Below are 22,097 nucleotides of genomic sequence, written 5' to 3'. Positions count from 1 at the left end.
GATGTGGGGAAGGGAAATATATATATATATATAGGTTAATTATGATAGCGATTTATTAAATGGATATAGCTAAGGGCTAGTGTGAAGTAGACTTCTCTTATTGACATATACACAAGAAAGCCCACCAGAAAATCGGAACGTTTCTTCTCAATGTGGGAAAAGACAATTTTATTACCGGGCTTGACTGATGAGGCGGGGCCCCGCGGACCCCCGTTTGAGAACCGCTGTGCTGGATATTTTGTAGTTTACACTGATGGGTCAGTCGATGAAAAAAAAAGAAGGCTCTGCGACTGCTGTCTACGTCATTCCTCGCAACACTCGCCCTCGCAACACACAAAACTGTTCTTCTGAATATTGAAACGTCATTTACGACTGCAGAGACCGTTGCTCTTCAACTGGCGCTAGAGGATCGATGTACAAGCTAGATCAGCGGCTGCGGCCGTTGTGATTCTTAAGGACTCCCGTGGTGCTCTTCAACGCATAGCCGACACTGAAGGCGCCTCTCTGAGATCCCAGGCAACCTCACAGTTAGTGAAACCCGTTTAGAACGAACCCACGTTCAGCGAATTTTTGTCGATATCGAACTCACAAAACATTTAAATAAAAATGCATGTAAAAAGCACTTTGTATAACAAACAACCTATTGGCTATATCGAACTTTTTCCCCCGTGAAGGCTTCCAAAAACGCGCAAATATCAGTCTTCTAGCTTGTTCTTTTCACACACAAAAAAAAAGTAGGAAAGAAAGAAAATTCAAGAAGCTCAAGTTGCGAACAAAATTGAGCGAGGAGAAGCGAATCAGTAGGGGGAGAAAGCTAAAAAATACTCTCTGCACGCACGCACAGCAAAAAAAAAAAAAAAACTTTTCATCCGAAAACCGTTGCCTACGAAAAGAAGCTATTCAGAAGGGGAGATAAGCCAAAAACGCAAACTCTGCACGTGTGCAAAAAAAAAAAAAAAAAGAAAAGGCGGGAGCGAAGAGATGAAAAATAAAAAGAAGTTCTCGCCTCACAACGAACGTATCGTGGAAGTTCATTATAAATAGTATTTGCTATATCGAATTACTTGCTATATCGAACTGATCGTGGCGTTTTCTGCTGTTCGTTATAAACGGGTTTGACTCTAGTGAGGAATTTTCCGCATGGGTACCTTCCCATTGCGGAATCGTCGGGAATGAACTAGGGGATACCTTAGCCACAAGGGCTCACAGGCTGCCAACCGCTACACATGACCACGGACGTTTTCATGAAGCGCGTCTTCTCCCCGAGCGGGACATCAGGAAACGCCACCCAGATCTTGAAACAGCAAGGGGACCAAAGACAGTACCGGTGCCTGACTCTGACCTGACCCGAAGAGGCGGGACGCTGTTACATCGGCTGCGTACCAGTAGTGCATGCATTCGCCCAGGTTCCAATTGCTCTGTGTGATGGAGATCAGAGCCTCCAAACTTGTAAAACTCAAAGTTGGGGCCAAAGTTGACGGAACGCACCGACTGGCCTATCATGACGGTGACTTCGTGATTTTTTTCGCCAATGTCCAATCGGCGCGCTCCGCTTACTTTCTGCTCCAACTTTGTGTTTGACGAGTTTAGGGCCCCAGGAACAGGACCTGGACCATTTATTCGGCACTGTCCAGAGTACAGCAAAGCTTGACGGACATTTTTTTTTTCTGTGCGTATCCAAACTTTCGGCAGCCAATTATTTACCACACGGGAATAACTATTCCCCATAAATAGCATGGAATGGGCACAGACGATTTTCAAGGCAGTGCTCCATCTCGCCCACGAAACAGGCCTGGCTGAGCGCCTACAACTGTGCATACTACTTTAAGGATTGTACGGCCTACCTAACGTACAACAACTGTATGACGCTGGTAAAATGCCTTTGCTAACCGCTCAGCTGGATGCCACTGTTCGAGGTGTAATAGCCCCCTCCCCTTTATTAGTTTTGTCCCCAACTGTTTCGATAAGCAACCTTCCGCACTTGTGGCCCCCAATACTATTCTAACTAACCCTTCTCTACCCACATCTTTCACTCCCTCTCCCTCTTGCCCATGCAAGTCTTTCCCCGGTGTTGGAGGATAATATTACGCGTGGGCAATAAGCCCTCTTTTCCGCTTTACGCTTCACTAGTGACGGGCAGAACTTTTGCCGAATCAAAAATTCGGCGCCGAATCTTGGTATCCGGCAAAACCCAAGTTTTGTTGAACTTCTCTGAAAGTTCGGCAAAGATTCGGTAAAAATATATTGTTGAGAGACTAATAAGTTGATATTTCGTTGTTTTTTTTTTTTTCGGACAATAAACGTTTTTACGATTTTTTTAAAGGCACATTGACACAGTTAGTTTAGATAAGGTGAAATTTTACAATATAATTGTATCGGTGTCATTTTTGTATGTTTACGGGCAATATTACAGTGCCCTTTTGCAGAAGTGGTGTGACCACAAAGTTGGGTATGGCAGCGGCCGCAGTCACGACACGCGAGTTTCGGTTTTGAGGCCTCATGAGCGCAAGCCTGATAGCGCGTACATTGTTAAAAAAGGGCTGTAACACTGTAGTCTTGCTTTCTCTGTGGGTCACCGTTTCATGCGCGAGAATGAACGCAACGGCTGCCGAGCCTTCACCGGAAGAGAGAACAATAATATTGTCAATATGCATGTTTTTTGTTTTTTTTTATTTGAGTCACTTTGCGCTAGCTTTACATAAAAGCAGAGCTGGCCAAATTACTCATATTTTGTAATTAAATTACATTACTACTTACTTTGCTGAAAATTGCTTAAATGTAATTAAATTACATTACAAATTACCACAGCCAGAAAGTAATTAATTACACTACAAATTACTTTTAAAAGTAATGACATTACTTTCGCATTACTTTTGTATACTTTTAAATATAAAGGAAGCCGCCTCGGTGGCTCCGAGGCGAGAGCGGTGGCCTACGGATCCCCCCCATGTGGCGGGTTCGAATCCCGGCCGAGGTGCCCGCAATCTGACGGAGGCTCACTGCGGAGGAGGCGCCGTGTAACCGAGCTTTCGGTTGCACGTCAAAAGATCCCCAGGTGGTCCAAATTAATCCTCAGTCCTCCGCTGGGGCGTGCCAGATGCCCGCCGTTGGTTTGGCACGTAAAACCCCCAAATCTGACTTAAATATAAATGAGCTATTGATAGCTTCCTTTCACAGATAACTTTATTTACATTATTTACACAGTTCATGGCACACAGCTAGAACTCCCTGTTGCATGTTTACCGATGGACAGAGGAACGCACGCGACTGATCCGTTTCCCACCCCAACCCGGACAACTATTTTTGGAGATGTTTGAGAACCCTACGCGGATTATCTCTGGGAGGGGGAGAACACTTGTCATTGTTCGCAAAATCGCGTCGAGGGCCGTTCCACCAGGGGCCTTAGTTCGACCTACTTCCCCTCCTTCGCTTCCCGAGAATGTCGAGCAAAAAAGCTCGAATGGAAGGCACTTACCAGCCCTATTTCTCACAGTGGAAGATAACACGAGAGGGTACACAGTATGCATCAGAAAAAGTAAGCGGAAACTTTCAAGAGGGGCCAGAAAACGTCGAATACAAAACCGCAAAACATAGGTAGAGAATCGCGTTGAGCGGGTTTTCACAGTTCAAGAGAGTGGCAGAAAATGTCTAGCTGATAGCGGGCGCGAGAGTCGCATTAGCCGCATTAGCATCAGCGACATAGCGGCGGCCAAAGAGCGTTTTTGGAAAGGTGTAGAGGAAAAAGAAAAAGTAAAATAAAAAGAAAAGCGCTCTTGTGTATTGTGGACAAAAAAATATGCCTGGTGCGAAAAAGTAATTAGGTAATTTAATTACAATTACCGTCGCTGGAGTAATTCATTACATTACTAAATTACCTGCTACAAAAAGTAATGAATTACATTACTAATTACTGTAACAAGTAATTAAATTACTGTAATTTCATTACAGTAATTGCATTACTGCCAGCTCTGCATAAAAGTGTGCGTCCCATATTCGCAACGTCTCGTTTTTCACTTGTAAAGTGCCGGTTTCTGTAGTATAGAACGCTTCCGTACGCTTAGAAAGACGAAAAGAGTTAGGAATGTCGGACGTGTAAAGTCGAGCATGATAGTTTTGTGTTTAGTTTTATGCGGACGGATGAAAACCGCGAAATAACCCTAAATAAAAAGCAATATTATTTTGTGTTGGCACGAACTACTTGTAAGCCGAAAACAAGATTGCTATAATTGCGAGGAGTGCTTTAAAGTACTTGTCAGTCAATGTTGCAACTTTCTCGTTGCATCACTGGAAAGATCAAATGAAAATCACATTATCCACAATGTACCGCATCATTTGTCACTTGCACAGTCGACTGCGTCAATTCCTGGTCGATCTTCCGTTCTCGTGGCAGAACATATTAAAGAGTACCACACTCAAAAAAACCCGTCGCGTTCTCGGGCGTGCATGCGCAAACGTTTCCGAATTTTTTGCCGAATCTTTGCGAAACTTTCGTTCAAAAGTTCGACATGTGCCGAAACTCGCCGAATCTGAGGTTCGGCACATTCGGTCCATCACTGCAAATCACATCCCCCGCCCCCCTCCCCCTTACTGATTCCCTCGAGCTGCTGTATATGACACTAATATGAAGAACCGAACGGTCCACAAGGCGAGATTGTCACGCGTTATCGCCACCAAGCGGAAGCGCTCGCGACTATACGGTTCACTTGGCCGTGCAGGAGCCCATGACGTCACGAACGCGATACGCATTGCTCTTCTCGCTTGCCGGTTTTGAAGCGAGAAGTAGAGAGCTCACGGGTCACGTGATTTGATTTTCGTACCCGCTTTCATTAAAAGATTGTTGCCTTACTTCTTTGACATTCTTGTGAGATTTGCGATTATGCCGAGTCGTTTTCTTGCTGAGATGCAATGACATGTTTAGACGACGGGAAACAAATTACTGATTGAAATCGTGATAGCTAATGCTAAAATTTAAAATTATAGTTATTGCGGTGCAAATTATTGCGTTATTGTTATTGCGTTATTCGGACGCAACTTATTGCGTCGGAAGCGGTTGATAATAGGGAGTTTTCGTAGACCGCGCTGCCTCCTCCGCTAAGCGTTCCGCAACGAAGAAGTTGATACTGCGCCTGCGCGCCGATAGCCTTGACTGTAGAGTTCCCGCTATCGTAGCGGGTTGCGGAGGGCCTTGCGGGACGGCAAAAACGATCTACGAAAACTCCCTATTGTTATCCCGGAGGATTATTTCTTTTGTTTCGAGTGTTCCTTTTTTTCTTTTTTCTTTTTCTTTAAATGTCCTCCGCGGTTGCGATACATCCTCTATATACATAAATACACCGCCTAAAGAGTTGTGCTAGCTCTTGTTACCTCTTTTTTTTCCCCTTGCAATTATGGAGAAACAGAGCTCGGACAATCGCATCATTGCCTAATTGAAAACTCTGTATAAAAACCGCGTGATATGACGCAAGAAACAGACTCTCACGAGTAAGATTTTTCGTTCGTATAGTGTGTTTGTTCGTGTGCGTGTCTGTTTGTGAGGAGAGAGTGAGTGAGTTTGTGTGCCTGTGTGCGCACGTGTGTTTGTATGTGTGTGAGTGAGTTTCTGTTTGAGGTGACTGTGTGTGTCTAAGTGGGTGCTCGTGTTTGTGGGTGTGTGAGTAAGTGCGCTCGAGTGCGTGTGTTTGTGCTCGTCAGAAAAGACAAGAGCCTGCTTATTTTCAAAGACGATTCTTGGAAACAGTCAAAACGTTTCAGATCATGATCCTCCTTCAGTCAACTTGTCTGAAACGTTTCAGATGTTTCGAAGGTCACATTGTCATAAAAACTACCTTTCTAGGTATTTATTATTCGCTAGTACGCGCTCAATACCAAGACTGGATTCGTCTCTACTTGAAACAGCTAATTTATTTTTCCCTCTTCTGCCTCGTCAGCAGCGTCGATAAATATATAATAGAAATCATCCGATTAGGCGACGGGCGACTCTATATTTTCCTATTTTCCGAGGCACTGCTACTAATCCATATTATGTGCGCTACTCGTTTCTAACGGATTATGGCGTGTTTTTTTTTTTAATACTTTATACGTTTTTCATCGTTTTTCTTTTTTTTCGCTGAATGCACGCTTTGTATTTTTGTTTTATTTTTCTCGCTTAACCGTGCACCTGAAAGTTTAACGAGGTCGACGTCATAGGCCTGACTCCAAGGAGGTAGGAAAATTGGTATTAACTGCGCACCGAGCCGTGTATATAGATCGCGGCTTCGGTAAGGAACTAAAGTCATCAAAATTTCAGAAGGAGCCGGGGCGTTTTAGAAAAAGGTTAGGCCCATGGTGTTCTCGCCGTTCAACTATACCCGCTGTCTTGGTACAAGAAAATGCACTCTCCGCGATACTGAGCTCGTGTTTTATCTGGGTTCCTTAGAAACTCAGTCATTTTCTTTCTTTTTCTTTTCACTTTATGGCTTGTTTTACGGTTTAAATGCTACGAACGCTGTGTTTCTTTGTTTTGTTTAGCGGAATTTATTGTAAGAGTACACGTAAGAGATGTTAAAGGGGGATGTATGCTTAAAGGCAAAACAAGCTGCGGGCATTTTTCTTTTTATATTCGTTGGGCCCTTTTAGCCTCGAGCAAAAACACAAAAGCGACATGTCTTGGCCATGTTCGGTATAGTCGGAGACGCGCAAAATGTGCTTGTGAATGCGGTATGTGTGCGGTGCCATGTTCTCACGTGACGTTTGGGCGTCAATGAAAAACTCACATCAATATTCGATACGTAATATAGCCCGTATGAAGCCAAACGTTACAATCAAACGTTACAATCCAGCGTAACGTTTGAGCGTAACACGTCGCGCTGTTCTCGTGAAACCCAATCCTTAAAGGGACACTGACCAGGTAGCTATGCTCGCCACGATTTTCATTTGTACATGACATGTGTTCAACTACCCAGAACACAGTTTACGGCTCGAGATTCGTGTCTTTTCCGCCCGAAAACTGCTGGTCGGGAACCGGCCAGTTTGAGTCGCGCTCACTTCAGCTCCGTGTTCACGTGCCGTTTTTTATGGTTTAGACACGACCACCCAAGATAATCAAAGTCGTGGTTCATCGAAGGCCCGCACTCAATAATAAAAAAGACAGAACATAAGATACCCATTTTTTTGTTGCTTCTAAAATGCTAAAAATACGTTAATTAAAAAATAAATAAAAAAAAAAAACATTGCACAGCCACGTGACTTTCGGTAACTTTCTCCCTCTCCATATTTCTTTTTCCTCCCCAGTCTGCAATTTCGGTTTCGGTTTCAAGCAGTTGTGTTTTTTTTTACTTTATCAAAAATATACGCGACGGTGTAGCAAAATATTAATTGGAAAGTCTTCTAACACACACACACACACAAAAAGGAAAAGATCGGCTAAAAAACTAAAAATAAAGGGGGGTGTCAGCGTTCTTACAACACATAACGTGTATCAAAAATATGTATTGTTACAGGCGCCAATTAGAGCGAGCCGAAGCTGTGAGCTACTATCTATATGCGCGCTCTGAGCGCACGCGTGCTCGGACCGGGCAGAGAGAGCGCGAGACAGACCAGCTTGGATCGAGCTATCTAAAGGTGAATTCCACTCGTAGATCTGGAGCGCTTTCCAAAATCCGCCAGGGAGGCAAAATTCCGCTCCGTGGGACCCGCTCCGAATCGTCGAGGGGAAGATAAACTTGCATTTTTGGAGCGACCTCCCCCACACCCCTCCCCACCCCTTCTCCCTTCGCCGTACAAAATGGCCGCCCTGCTCGAAGTTGACCAGTCCCACCAACGCCTCAGCCGGCTGATCTTTCCGACGACCAGTGACGACTGTCACTGCTTAGCTGCAGAAGTAACACGCGACACAGGCCGGGCGAAATTATACTTACCGTGGCGCCCATGTCACAAATAATGAAGACGTCCGCGTTCGGCACCGTCACATACCTTTCGGCCGCCTTGAAGCGGCGGGGCACGGACAGCGATTGCCAGCGGTGGAGTTCAGATTTGTAGTACGACTTTAATAAACACAGAGGTAACAAACCATCACTTTCGCGGTCGTTGCCTAACCACTGCTTGCTTTATTTCACGGGAAAACGCCGACGGAATGCAGTGTAAAAAGGTAGACAATCACTGGCTGCATAATGAATAGGCCTATCCTTGCGTCTGCCTCCGGCTTTTCTGTCGTTCTTTTTCTCGTTCTTCCTCTCACGATCACAGACGTCAGCGCTTACGATTTGCCACGCTCCACATTCCCGGCTTTTTATCCCTGATCTACGCGAGGTAGAAGCGTTCGAGCCGTCACAATCCAGAGTAAACAACCGACGCACCCGTACAGATCCAACTCCACGACCCGACCGGCCCGCCGATCTCTCCAACCTCGCCGCGCATGCGCACCGCCGATTTAGACGGAAATCACGTGGGCCGCTCTGTCAGCTTCCGGAGAGATCCGTGAAATCCCGCAGAGCAAGTTCGGCGGAGTTTGGGGCGCTCCGTGGAGCGGGCGCTGCCAGAGATCTACGAGCGGAAGATGACCAACTTGAGCCAGATCTGCGAGCGGAATATGCGCGCTCCAAATGGAGCACTTTTGGAGCGCTCGAGATCTGCGAGCGGAATTCACCATAACGGTCGTCTGGTGGATCGTTCCTGCCTGCCCGTCGTTCCCCGGTCAAGGCGACCTTCGATAAACCTGACAATATTCACATTTGCTGGCTTTTTGTTGTGTTTTGCTGCCGACAACGTCAAAATGCGATAACCTTGCTTCTATTTTATAAAGGCTATGAATGTTCCACTGACTAAATCGACTGGATTCAGGCAACCTTGTGTTGCAGCAGAATGAGCCTGCCCGTCTTTTCTATTCCTAGCCAAACGTCACTCTGGCTCCTCCGACGTCTCTTTGGCACGTCGAGCATAGTCGTATCCTCCACTCGGTGCATGGCCGCTTCTGTTGAGCTATTTTCTCTTTCCAGTCCGCGCTTTCCTTTTGCGAGGCATTGCGAAGAACGCGGCCCGTCCAGTAAGCGCCTCTCCTCGCACCCCCGCACGTGCGGGTTAGGGAGGGGAGAACGACACAAAAGCGGAGCAGTAACTGTGTTCTCTGATCGTATCATTGCGGCCACAAAAAGTGGGATTTTGAGGGGGACTTGTTTTTGTCACAGCTCAATGAGTATAATGACACCAGGCCATCTTATGGCACGACCTTTCCTCTTCATGTCTGCGCTGGAGCAAGCAAAACAACGTCGCCCGGCTCGAGCTCTTCGAGATTTGATTGGTCATCGAAAGCCTTTATTAACGATACTGTTGCTGCGTATTTTTCTGCGCTGCAGCGAGCTGTCGACATCGGATGTCATCATAGAAGTAAAACCAGCTTACGAACAAGAACCTCGGAGCCCTATATAGGCTTATAGCATTCCATTACGAAAAGAAAGTTACTATTTTCGGCTGTTCCGTCGAAACTCCAATAACATCACACGAACAAGAAGAAAAAGAAACATAACTAATTTTTTCTTCTTTTTTTAGAAGATTCCCTCTTTGAAATAGTTCGCCCTACAATGTTACCTACTTCCATCCGAACCTAACTCCATTTAAACGAGCTTCGAACAGCAGCTCCCGGGGAAATTCGAGAAAATCCCCTTAACTCTGCGAAATCCTCTTCACACGGTACCCAAAACACTCGCGTACATACGGGTAACCCGAGCCGGCTGCTTTCTCCAAGCAGCAGCCCGCAGCACACGCTGCACATTTGGGGATTTCAGAGTCGCCCGCACTCGGAATGCGCTTATCAGCAGTGCCGAATTCCTCGCGTCGAAAGAGGACCCTCCTGTGCGTGCACAGTTCGTCCCCACACGTACGTACGCACACGAAGCGGGTCGCCCTCCATTTCCCCCCTATACAACGAACCGCGGTGCAGGCTACGAACCATCGGAACCAATCCAACGCCGTGTGAGCGTCACGTGGCCATCGGGAGAGTGGGCAGTGACTACTCCGCTGGGTTGGTCCGATGGCGCGTAGCGTTCGGTGCGCTCCATCCCTAAAGATGGCTCGCGCAGTTTTCCGCTAGGGTCGGCATTCCGGGTGGCGGTGGCCGAGTCAGCTTCTCCGAATCTCCAAATGGTCGGCAGCAGCGTCCCGCCCGACACGCTGGGCCACGGCGGCGTAGGGCAAGGTTGCGAGGATAATGACAGACCCTTGCCGAGTGCCGGGAGTGCCTGCGCGCGCCCGCCCGCACGCTTCGGGACATCGCGGAGGCCGCCACCCAGCCTCACCCGTACATTACTATCCCCCGTTTCTCACCTAATGATGGAGCGCAGTGGACGCTAGAAGCCTTCCCGGCCAATCAGGTGCTGCGAAGCCTACCACGTGACGACGCGACTTGCGCGTTGGTACAAGCTCTCCCGACGGACGCGTCTCGGTCCCACGTCATTCGAATGACTGCAGTGGTTGTATGGTAGCGCTCTCAACGGTCCGTCGTGAGGTCCAACGGAATGCGGTCGACGTGGGCAATAAAGGGCGAAGCGTGCATGCAGCCTGTAATCCTATCGTATGCACACGCACACACTGTTGTACCGGATACAAATATGACATCCCGAGAAGCCGGTCGGCTATTTGCCCAGACCTTTTTTCATCTCTCGTCCGCCCCGGCCGCCTGGCCATAAACTAAGGCCGCCTCTTCTTGTGCAGCTATAAAGACGTAAGAGGATTTCTTATAACGCTTTTCTTTCTTCTTCGTCTTCTTTATGCTTGTTTGGTTGGTTTGGTTTGCAGAAGGGCACCGCGTTCAGCTTGTAATTGCCGCGTCTACTACACGATGATGATGCCGTTATTTGCGGCGATTATGCCGTTCTTGTCTTTCGTGTCGTCGGATCACTTTCGCTCTTTGAATACCGTCTCGTTCATTCTTTGTGTTCGGCCGGCTCGCCTGGCGCTCCTTCTTTTTCGTGTCGCGCATAATTCGTGTCCACCGTCATTATTTTCACCCAACGATCGGGGAGGGTTTTTTGGCGCCATCTTTGAGCGATTAAATGCCGTGCGCCGCAGCGCGGTTAGTGAGAACCTTATCGAAGTGCAGGAAATGAAGCGTAACGTTTTTACTATCTAAAATCTAGTGGTACGTGAAAAAAAAACAACAAAAAAAATCGTCTAGTCGGAAAAGTAAATGCACACTTCTCGCGGGACAAGCTGCTTACACATATCTCTGTCAGAATGCTGCGTAGAAAAGTGTATTCATCCTGTCTTACACGAGTGAAGCGAATATATCAAATATTTGTGGGACAAAGAGAGAACGAGAGGAAAAACATGTGTATTGAAAAGAAGCAGAAAAAAAAAGCGACACAAACTAAAGTGATTATAGGATAAAACAAAAGTTTTCCGTCTGATAAAAAAAACAAAAAACAAAGACAACATGCCACAAGGCTGACATTGAACTCGTACAATTAAGCCGCGGTCCCACGGCCTAAAACATTTTACAAAAAAAAAAACAGTCTGCAGACGTTTTTGAAACATACGTGTCCACGAATCAAAAGGGGGATCCGTGGCCGAATGGTCAAGCGCATAGTCTAGCGCACTCCAGCTCGGAGCAAGCGGAGTGTCAGCTCGATCTGCAGAACCCAAGAGTGGGCTGTACTAGAATGGGGAGGTGCGCCGTCCGGCGGCCGTCAGTGTGTCGCGATCTGCAAGCACGCAGGTGAGGGCGCTGTGGAGTGAGAAAGAATTAGTTAGAATTAGAATTGGAGCGCGGTCATCCGACGACTGACAGAGGCCCGTGGTCGCAGCAGATATGCTTTATCTGTCGTGAAAGCGGTCGTATTCTTCGTTCGGTTTTTGTGTGCTCGGTTGTGAGAAAAAATTAGTTCCCCCATCCTATCTCACACACTCCGTGAAATGCGTGCCTTACGCGAGCGGCAGAAGCTTACATAAAAAGTCGTAAATGCTCGAGAAGCGTCCGCAGATGATGTTGTCATCATGCCTACAGTGTCTGATGTGTAACCAGTGTGATTTCGGCTTTAAGATGCAAGAGTGAGAAAAGGCAGAAACGAGACAGAAGGTACCAGAACAGAAGCCGGAACAAAAATAAGGATCATAGGCCTGACATGGTCAAGACTCAAGGGCCCAGAAGATGTTCCGCCTCCAGGATGCGCTCGTTGCCCGTTATCAGGCTTGGGCTGCGCGTGCTTCCCAAGTGCTGTCAAAAGCAGAAGCCTCGTGCCCGAGGCAGCGCATTAACTCTTTCTGTTTTTAGCCTGTCGCCGACTGTAGACGAGTTCATTAAGTCACGTCAATCATTCGTCAAATGCTATTTAAATTCCACGACTAGTGTTCTTTTTTACTGCTCAGCCTAAACTCATCTCCTTGTTGTTTTTTTCCTACTTGATTGCAGTGACCTCCAGAGCTTGACCCAGGTCATCACGGGACTAGCGCCCACGCCTCCAGTTCGCCTGAAGGTCGTCAATGGAACCGGAGACGAAGTCGCAGGTGTGGACCTCGGTGACCCGCTGTACCTCAAGGTCGAAATGCAGGACGAATGTAAGTTTCGAATGTTTTCATTGTTGGGCATGCGCGCGTCGACTTCGCGTAAATCGACAGCGTCCTCGACGACGCTAGTCCCATGCAGAGTTTCAATGTGGGAGCGTTTATATTTTGCTTAGAATCAGTTTGGCCAGCGCGAGTGCAAAACGGGCAACCTCTATAGAATCTTTGGACTTGGATTACGCTCAATTGGCTACAAGATTACAAGATCCCTTTGGAGAGGCTAACACTGCAGCATGCGTTTAAAAGTGTATTGACTGCAAAAGCAAGAAAAGACAAACATTTGTTTACTGATATTTAGCTCAGATTGCTGCGAAGTTGAAAACAAATGTTGGCAAGTTGGGGTAGCAGCCCTACAGCATACGAAGCGGAGACACCGGACTCATTTTAAGGCAGAAACATCTTTTGTCTTCCAAACTACCGTACGACAAATTTTGCTTCAATCGATTTAGGTTTCTGTAAGTTTTTACAACCTCTACCATCTGAGGGGAAAGGTGATCGCGCAAACAGCAAGGCTGTGCCTGTGCATGAAAACGTGCTAATTCAGTGGCTCTCTTCTAGAAAGTCATCAGTAGCGGGTGCTGAACCCCAACGACCCGACACTTCCATGGAGTGTCGGGTCGTTTAACAGACACCATATTTGAGTGCGCTCTTTACCGCTCGTGCTCAGAATAAGCTCACACCATAGCCTCCTCTATACTCAAAAAGCCTGGCAGTTCGATGACGGAGCCATAGACTGCCCGGTCGCAGATTTGGAGCGCGAGGATCTGGTAGCACGGAGCATACCTCGGGGAGTCTGGAATTCAGCGCACAGCTTTTGCAGCGGCGAGGACCCGAAACATGGTTTTCGAACCAGACGAGAAAAGAAGCGGTAGACCGAGGAAAGTGAGTAGCCATAGAGTTATTACAATAAACGCTAGAGGTTCAGGTGGCGCTAGTCTGCCGTTGCATTTTGAAGCAGACAGCAAGCAGTCTTAAGTTCGACTTCCGGTAATGCATTCCTATGGGAAAACGCAAATGCGCTTTCTCTTAGCGATCGATTATAAGAGCAAATATTGCTTAGTGTTGTGACAGAATAAAAAGTTTGGAACGTTTTGAAATCGGATGTACAAAAGTATGCGTCAGTTAGAGCGTTTTTTCTTTAGAATTCAGGCGTCGAACAGTGCCCTAAAATAGCCCAATACATATGTATAATACGTGCTGACGTTGCAGACTGCTATTATAGGTCACGTATTTACTCATACACTCAATGCTATGGAGCACACAGAGTTAATCAGCTTGACAAAACACCAAAAGGATGCTAATATATGCAAAATCAAACAATCATAACAGACGACAAGAATGAAGCATTGAGTTATGAAACGAAGAACACTTACTAAATTAGTGACAAATTTTGCAAGAATAATAAAAATAAATCAGTAAGCGGGTGTTGTTGTTTTGAAATAAATACGATTGTTGTTCTTTTTGCTTGAATTTATAGTTTTTATTGACATGTAATGCTGTACAACATAGATCTGGGCCTCAATTTTTGCTAACATAAACATCGCTCAGTAATAAAAAAAAGACATTAAATAAATTAATTACACTTTATTAATTTGAATAAAACTACATAGTACCCGTTCCGAGTATAGAAACTACTCTGATTTCTGTTAATCCCTGGGGAAGAAAAAATAGAACGTTACGTTTTCCAATAAGAATACACAGGAAGACTGGAAAAGTAGACTGCATGCTTTCTGCTTCAATTTACAACCGGAAGTCCCGTAGACACTAGCGCCAGCTGAGCCTCTAGCGTTTATTGTAAGAACTCTCTGCGAGAAGCGGGAGCGGACATTCCATCGCTCGGGACAAATGTGTTTCGGCGTCTCGCCGCAGCGGGGCGCCCGTTACATGACTCTTGTGTCTGCCGCTCTGCCTTTTCACTTTCGGCGATCGCGTCACGTGACGATCTGCCAGGCTTTGTCAGTGTAGAGGAGGCTATGCTCACAGTCATAGGTATACCAAGACCTGCAACCTTGACTGTATATATGGAAGTGTATACTTTCCAAAACCAGCGTGGAAGCTCGCCGTCAGTTCGGGCTTAGCAGCCACGGACTCAGCAATGACCGCCAGGGACAGTTTCCTCGAACCACTAACCGCGGCTAACCGCGGCTAAAGTTAGCCGCAGTACCTAGGAGAGGGATTTTGAGATCACGTGACTGGGCTCGGTAGGGATGCGGGGAAACATGGCGGTGCCCTACAGCGCCGCTCGCTTTGGAACTAATATGTCGTTGTCGTTGCAATATCGGACGCGTTAGTCAGCAACGAATGGTGCAGGAGGCTTTCGCTTTGCCTTACCCCACTTAAACCGCAAAGCATGGGCAATGACATCGCCGCATTTTTTAGATAGTGTTTCGATTCTGGGCACCCCTAAGCCTAAATGAACGCGATAATTGTCGGCATAGCAACGTCTTTGGAAAGCGGATTGTTGATAGCACACAAAAGCAGACGGCGTCCCAACAGACCTTTTTTTCTAAATTATCCAAGCACCGAGGTGCATGCTACGACTGTAGTTGCATGCGTCGCACGTGCTGGCGTCTGCAGTAGTAACCGTTCTAAAGCAAAAAGTATAAAACAAATTTTGCCTTGCACGCGCGTTCGTTAAAGCTTTATTATGATATTTTACTTCAAATCTTTTATAAAAGGAAGGCCAGCGCGCGTGAACTGTAGAATTACACTTCCAGCGTTCTCCTCGCGATGCTTGGATAATTTCGAAAAAAGTTCTGTCGGGACGCTTTCTGCTTTTGTGTGCTATCAACAATTCGCTTTCCAAAGACGTTGCCATGCCGACAATTATCGCGTCCATTTAGGCTTAGGAATGCCCAGAATCGAAACACTTTCTAAATAATGCAGCGATGTCATTGCCCATGCTTTGCGGTTTAAGTGATGTAAGGAAAAGCGAAAGCCTCCTGCCTTATTCGTTGCTGACTAACGCGCCCGATATTGCAGCTACACCGACATATTAGTTCCAAAGCGACCGGCGCTCACTCACTGGGGCACCGCCATGTTTCCCCGCATCCCTACCGAGCCTGTCACGTGATATCAAAATCCCTCTGCTAGGTACTGCGGCTAACTTTAGCCGCGGTTAGCGCTTCGAGCAAACGGGCCCAGGAAATACTTCCCGTATAATGTAAATTTTCAAGGAATCGTTTACGTGGTTACGAAAACGAGAATGGCGTGGTGCAACATGTTTTTTGTAACGTCATGTTTTTTTTTTGTCTTTTTTTGTAACGTCATGTTTTGGCGTTACAAAAAAAAAGTGCCACGTTTTTATTGAGCATAGTATTTTTCTCCTGGAATTAAATGGCTAAACCTATTCTGCAGATGCTGTTGGCTGCAATACTATCTTTAATAGAAAACATCTCAAAACAAAGAAATCATAAAACAGAATCGAAGCAAAAACGGGAATCATAGAACACGAACGGATATGCATGAACGCACTCAGGAACGCCTACAAGTCCGCATTGCCTAACTTACAAACACGCGGTAAAAAACAAAAAGGCGAGAACGAGACAAAAGATTCCAGGGCTTTTGAATTAGTGCTTCCCGGGAGGACCGTGTATCAATGGCGAGGCCAGTCCCGGTCGGAAGGCGGTTTAGCGGCTCTTCTGGGCACTGCTTCATACTTTCGTGTGACGTGTAATAACCGGAAGTGCGTCGTAACTCTTTCTGCCCCACCTTCCGTAAATCTCCCGGGTCGAGCGGGGCTCTCTCTTTCGATAAGGTCCGCTGCTTGCGGTCGCGCTTGAGGGGAGAATATTCTTTCACTTCCTCTCTGTAACTCCTGTTTATGAGCCGGGGCTTTCGTTTACGCGGCACTTTGGAAGCTCCACAGTTCGCGTGTATTCAGAGCCCCCGCCTTCGAAAGTCACGTGCCTACTGCTGTAGTCCGTTTCACGTCGATTCTATAGCTCACGCCTATATGCTTCTGAGTGTGACCAAATGCATCGCAATGGCTCGTGTCTGCTTACGACTAAAGGCTCATTCACACTGCCCCATTTTCCTACGTTAAGTCGCGTTGGGGTATTCACACTGAGAGAGAAATCCCGGGGATTTCTCCCCGGAGCGCGCGCATCACGAGACGAAAACGCGAGGCTTTTGCACATCGCAAAGCCTGGCGTTTTCGTCGCAGGATGCGCGTGCCGTGGAGAAATCCCCGGGATTTCTCCCTCGTGTGAATACCCGTAGTCGTCGAAGTATTCGTGTCTCCAATGTCAAGCGTCATGCTTTCTCCTTGAACTGGTAGCCTCGCTTAATATGAAGTACAGAAATCGCGATGACTTCAACGTAATATTGCGTAACGCAACTTAACGTTAGACAATGGGGCAGTGTGAACCAGCCTTAAAGCCCCTAGATAAAATTCACGCTTGGTGTTTCTTACAAGTATTGGCGACGTGAGCGATCGAAAGCGTCGCTGTGGTCGGCCCACCACAATTGGCCGAATGCTGACCATGACGTCAGCAAAGGATGTCTCAGCGACGCAAATAAGAGGAATGTAAGAACTTCAACTTTGACGGTGTTGGCAGTGTTGATTTGAGAGCGCTATGACTTCATGCTTTCACCATGCCATTACAAACACCATCGAACTTGCTGTTCACGAGGTAATGACGTCACGAAAGGTGACCAAACGAGGGCGCCACCGAAACATCTCGCCGCTAATACCGGCCGCCATTGTTGCGTGAACGCGCAAGAGACGTGTCACGCGGTTGAGTGCTGCGCGGCCATTCACTTTCAAGGGCCACCCGGGGCATGCGCCTCGTGAAGTGGCGCACTTAACGCTATATACTTGCGAACGCAAACGCATCGAGGCGTTTTACTTACGAGAGAACACACTGGGCGCCGTCTATGAAGCATACCTAAAATACTTACTATCTGGGTACACATTTTTTTACGCGTGATTCTTTTCCATTTTAAGCGTGATTTTCTAGGCGTGTTTTTTTATGCGTGATTTTTTTGGCGTGATTTTTCTTTTACTATGCGCTTGAAATAAATATTCGAATGTTACCGAGCAAACATTTCTCGTTGGTAGCGCATAGATTCGACTGTGCAAATGCTGCAGAAACCTTTAGTGTAGATATGCGCTGGTTGGAAGTGTTCCTAGGCTACCAGCAAAATGGCGCTAGAGAGAGCCAGTGTGTTCTCACATATATGTCTAGCGGATAGGCCTTTTTAGGTGACGGGCAACCTTATTTCAGGTGTTGCGAAATATTTTTACTACCGCTGCAGTCAAATTCGTAATTGCTCTGTGCACGAAGTCAGCGAGTTTCCTACTTATTGCCTGAGAAGGACTATATATTTTCTCTGTCAGCCTAACCTGAATTCCGGAACCGTCTTGGAAGCTCGCTGTTAGCACGTGGTCAGCAGGAACACATACTCACGATTATGGCAGTCGGTTAATAACCTCCAAAGAAATCCTGCATCTTTGAAAAAAGTGTACATTATTTATTGAGACATTAAAAGGGAACAAAGGATTTGGAGACATGTCGCTTTCAAGCGTCAGCCTCAAGTTTGTTTCCGGTAGTTTTAACTGACACGATTTTATTGAAAGTGTCTTCAATTTTAACCAAACAAGTTGAACGTGAGTGTTCAGACAGCGTGGGGGTTGGTCTGCCTTTTTGAGAAATGGAGGCACTGGTACATGCTTTACGTATATCAGAAATATTAGAGAGTGCAGTGCAAATGCTAACCTTGGGTCTTAAAATAAAACGGGCGTCACGCAATAGTAAATAGATGACCATAAGATGTACGCTTCTCATCACAATTCAAAACAGACAGGGGACGCAATAAACCTTTTTTTTCTTTTTTTTTTAAGTTTACGCTCTATCAGCAGCTGCTCTAATTATACGAATCTGCCTTTGTATGAGCTAGTGTTCTCAGCATGCATTGCACACTAGGGCTGCTTGAGTGCTCGGCGTGAGTACGACTCAGTTCGTTTTGAGAACGGGTGAATCGTCAAAGCCTTTGGCGATAACTCGGACCCAATCATACGCTCTATGCCTAAGAAATACCAGAGCCAGTGTTGTTTGACGTGGTTGTGAAAAGGGTTAATTCCGTGGCGCACACCAAATTTATTTCTAAAACCAAGCACTCGCGCTCATGCCTCTCGAAAAAAAGAACAACCGCCCCCCCCCCTCAAAAAAAAAAAAAAAAAAAAAAAAGAAGAGCGGAGTGCTCAATTATATTGATCGCAATTGGAAAAGAAGTCTTCAAACTCATCAAAACTGATCATTCTACGACCCGTTTACGACGAAGCCAATCAGTTTTCCTGGTTTATAATTCATACTTCCAAATGAAAACCATACCGCCACCATTTATTTTTGCGGGCGGCATTTACAAAGGCGCGGTGTGTGAGGATATCGGCATAGCACACATATCACTATACTCTCCAGCGGATGGCGCGTAGCAAGATATATGGGCGTCTAGGCGCATCCTTTCCCCTCCCATAGACTCTTCCTCCTCATCGTACGTTTCTTGAGACGAAGCATTCGTCGCGGTCCCCTGTGGCCGCTGAGGAAAGTCTCCGGCTGAGTTACGGCGCAATGCCTGGGATCGGACACTGCTGCCTCTTCCATCGTCGCGGCGGAAAGGAGAGGCGTGTTTCGGACTTGGCCGTTACAGGAACACTCCACTTACAGTAACATGGTCGCCTTTATGCGAATATTCTTTATATATTATAAGCGAGGTGTTACACTATAGCTGCTGGCAATTACTCTAACCAGGCTAAAAAAATGTATTATTTTTATTAGGGAAATCAGGTTTATTTTATTTAAATTGTATTATTTTGGTGTAAATAATTGTAGCTAATACATAGTGATTTCTAATCACTAGATATATTTTACAATAGGGCAGAGAGATTGATCAATCTGTCCGATTACTGAAAAGAATTTGGAAAAAAATATTGTAAATTCAAAGTGGTGCTTATTTACAACTTCGTGTTGAGTAAACCGCTCCATAGTAGAGAAAAAAGTACCTTGATTTGTTTTAGTTAGTGAAGAAACTTTATTTTCCATTTTCTGCCTGGCTTTGACTGGCATCAGTGGTGCCCTTGCTACTGTGCTCGTACCTTCAGAGGCACACATTACTCACCACAATTTGTTTTTGCATAAAAACTATGATTGTTTATGGGCAAGGTGTGGTGACGTCAGGTAGATGTGTGGCATGCGCATATATAATATTATTTTATGTTTTCTTGTTGTCGTTGTGGTTGTTGCGCAGTGCATACGAAGTGGAGTCTATTCCTCAAGCGAGTAGGGTGTGACAGTAACCCGGTGTCTGCTACAGGGATGCGGGTTGTGCCTTGTCCTTATCGTTCAGTTACTTTAGACGGTGGCAATCGCTTGTCGTTGGTTATAGGGTTTTACTCGATCCCATGATGTGGTGATATTGTTTTTCTGTTGTCGCGTTGAGACGTCCTCGCCGTTTCTTCTCATTTTCTCACTCGTTTAGTGAAGGTTTGCGACGTTTTATTTCTTTTATTTAAAAAAAAATGCTAGCAGCGAAAGTAGATTTTAAATCGGTTGGGATGAAGGGGTTATCCCGAGGGTTAAAGTACTGAGCTGGTTTCTTCAATAACATAGAAAACAGTGAAATAATAAACACGCGAACGAAAAAGCGGGCGATTTAGTGAAGATAAACTGCTCTTCGAGATGACGCGTGGCACGTACCTCTTCATCTTACACTCTCTTTTCACTCGCGTGTTATTTCGGTGCTCTAAACAGAGTCGACGGATCCAGGTGGCTCAAATTTCTGATATCTGTTTCATGAAGGTTGACGTTCAGTTTATACACTGTGCACTTCATGTTCGTTGATATACGTCAACCTCAAGTTTTCGCACTCTGACTCACTCTTTCTAGGCTCTATTTAGCCTGTCGTATATTTTATCATAGGGGCCACGAAACGAACATTGAGTAGGTATGTTTCTTACTTTACACGCGCCTACTGGCACTAGTGGTACACGACCGCATGCACCTTTTAACCGATTTCCGATGCCTGGCTTCTACAACGATCCCTTCGACTCCGGCCATACTTTAGCCTCGCGTGTACGTTTCAAGCCATCGAAAGTAAGAAGTTTGCGTTGGAGGTGGGTGGAATAGCTGAGGGTTCTTCCTGCCGTTCTAATTCTTTCGTTGACTATAGTTGCCCTTCGAAGAGGAGACAAAAGTTCCATACCTGCGTTTTAGTTCTCGGTGTTAAAGTCTCATCCTCCGAAATTGTTTACTGCATCTCTTTTTTTTTTTTTTTCACTCGATATTTTAGTTGTTACAACTCTACCGTTAGAACGTCCGAGCGGATGGTGACGACGCTCGACAAGGCGTTAAAAGCGAGGAAAATTTGGGCTTCATTTTTGCCAGTTTTCTCGAGACTGGCGAGCTATAAACTGTGCAACACGCTCGTGTTTGTGTGCAACCAATCGAGCGAGGAAGGCGCTTACGAAAACAACGTGGTCGTGCCGTTTCCCCTCGCAACGCTGCGCGCAATATACGTGAGATTAAGCGAAAAGACAAAACACAAGAAACTCCATCTTGACTTTTTTTTTCCTTTGTATTTCACCGAACGTATGTATTTAGAAAGCGAAGTTGACGCTTATGCAGCCAAGTGTGTAACTGGGAACCTGAATAATATAAAAATGTCTGGTGATAAATGCATTATCTCTCTCATTTAGCTTCATACATTGCGTCATTTAACTTCGTACTCCCTTTTGTCCTGTCGCTACTTTTCAGACAAGAAGAAAAAATATAAGGCAGTTTTCTGGGAGCAATCTACCTCGGAAACCGCGATACGTAAATAACAAAAACAGCACAAAAAAAATGAATAAAAAAATAAAGGGCGTTTTTACGCAAACACCGGAGAAACAAAAGAAGTATGACACGCAATAAACAAGTTCGCGGCGCAAACTCTCAAGTGCATGCTCTAGACAAAAAAAAGGAAAAAAAAAACAATGTTCAGAGGCAAGTTTTGCCAGTGTTTGTTATATAATATACCACGAAGCTGCTCCAGCAGACGCGTATGCACGCGCCGCTGGAGAGCAGATAGATATCCTCCTGTATACCGAGAATATGTATATACCGCCGCACTGGCGCTCATTTCGGCAAGGTTGTTCCAAGCTCACTTCAGACTTTTTAGCTCATTTTTTTTGTATTGTTTTAGTATATAGCTCCTTCGTGGCCTCCTCCTCCTTCCCATTTAATAATATATATAACGCTGATGAAAGAATGAAGTTAGGATGAAGCAAAGAAAAAGAAGAAATAGTAATCCTTTCATGCCCCCCCCCCCCCCCCAAAAAAAAAAGAAAAAAAAAGAAAAAGATTTTCCGCACTTGGGTGTTTACACCCACCGGATCTTTATACATAGCCCGCCGCATAAAGGTAGTTTAGGCTCGTTTCCGCGAGCTCGTGCAGGGACCGAAGATTTCAGATTGGTTTCTATATAAGGTAGTCACTGAGAACTTAAGAAACCTAGGGCGAGTGCCGAAGGAGATTGCGCCATTGTGCGATAACAAACGCGGAATGACGAATCACGGAGCAAGAAGAGCA

The 22,097-nt window shown here is 45.9% G+C and overlaps 1 protein-coding gene across 1 annotated transcript in view; it reads left to right on the top strand.

Annotated features, from left to right (window-relative positions):
* Positions 1–22,097, top strand: part of LOC8032095 — a 303,464-nt gene that overhangs the window by 241,100 nt on the left and 40,267 nt on the right. Inside the window, exon 10 of the mRNA XM_029988597.4 lies at positions 12,380–12,525. Coding sequence (XP_029844457.2) covers positions 12,380–12,525 — 146 coding nt within the window. The remainder of the gene's footprint in view (positions 1–12,379; positions 12,526–22,097) is intronic.

Source organism: Ixodes scapularis, unplaced genomic scaffold (assembly GCF_016920785.2).
Source record: "Ixodes scapularis isolate PalLabHiFi unplaced genomic scaffold, ASM1692078v2 PGA_scaffold12__126_contigs__length_90152505, whole genome shotgun sequence".
NCBI lineage: Eukaryota > Metazoa > Arthropoda > Arachnida > Ixodida > Ixodidae > Ixodes > Ixodes scapularis.
The sequence above is the reverse complement of the archived record's forward strand: the minus strand, read 5'-3'. Positions and strand labels throughout refer to the sequence as shown.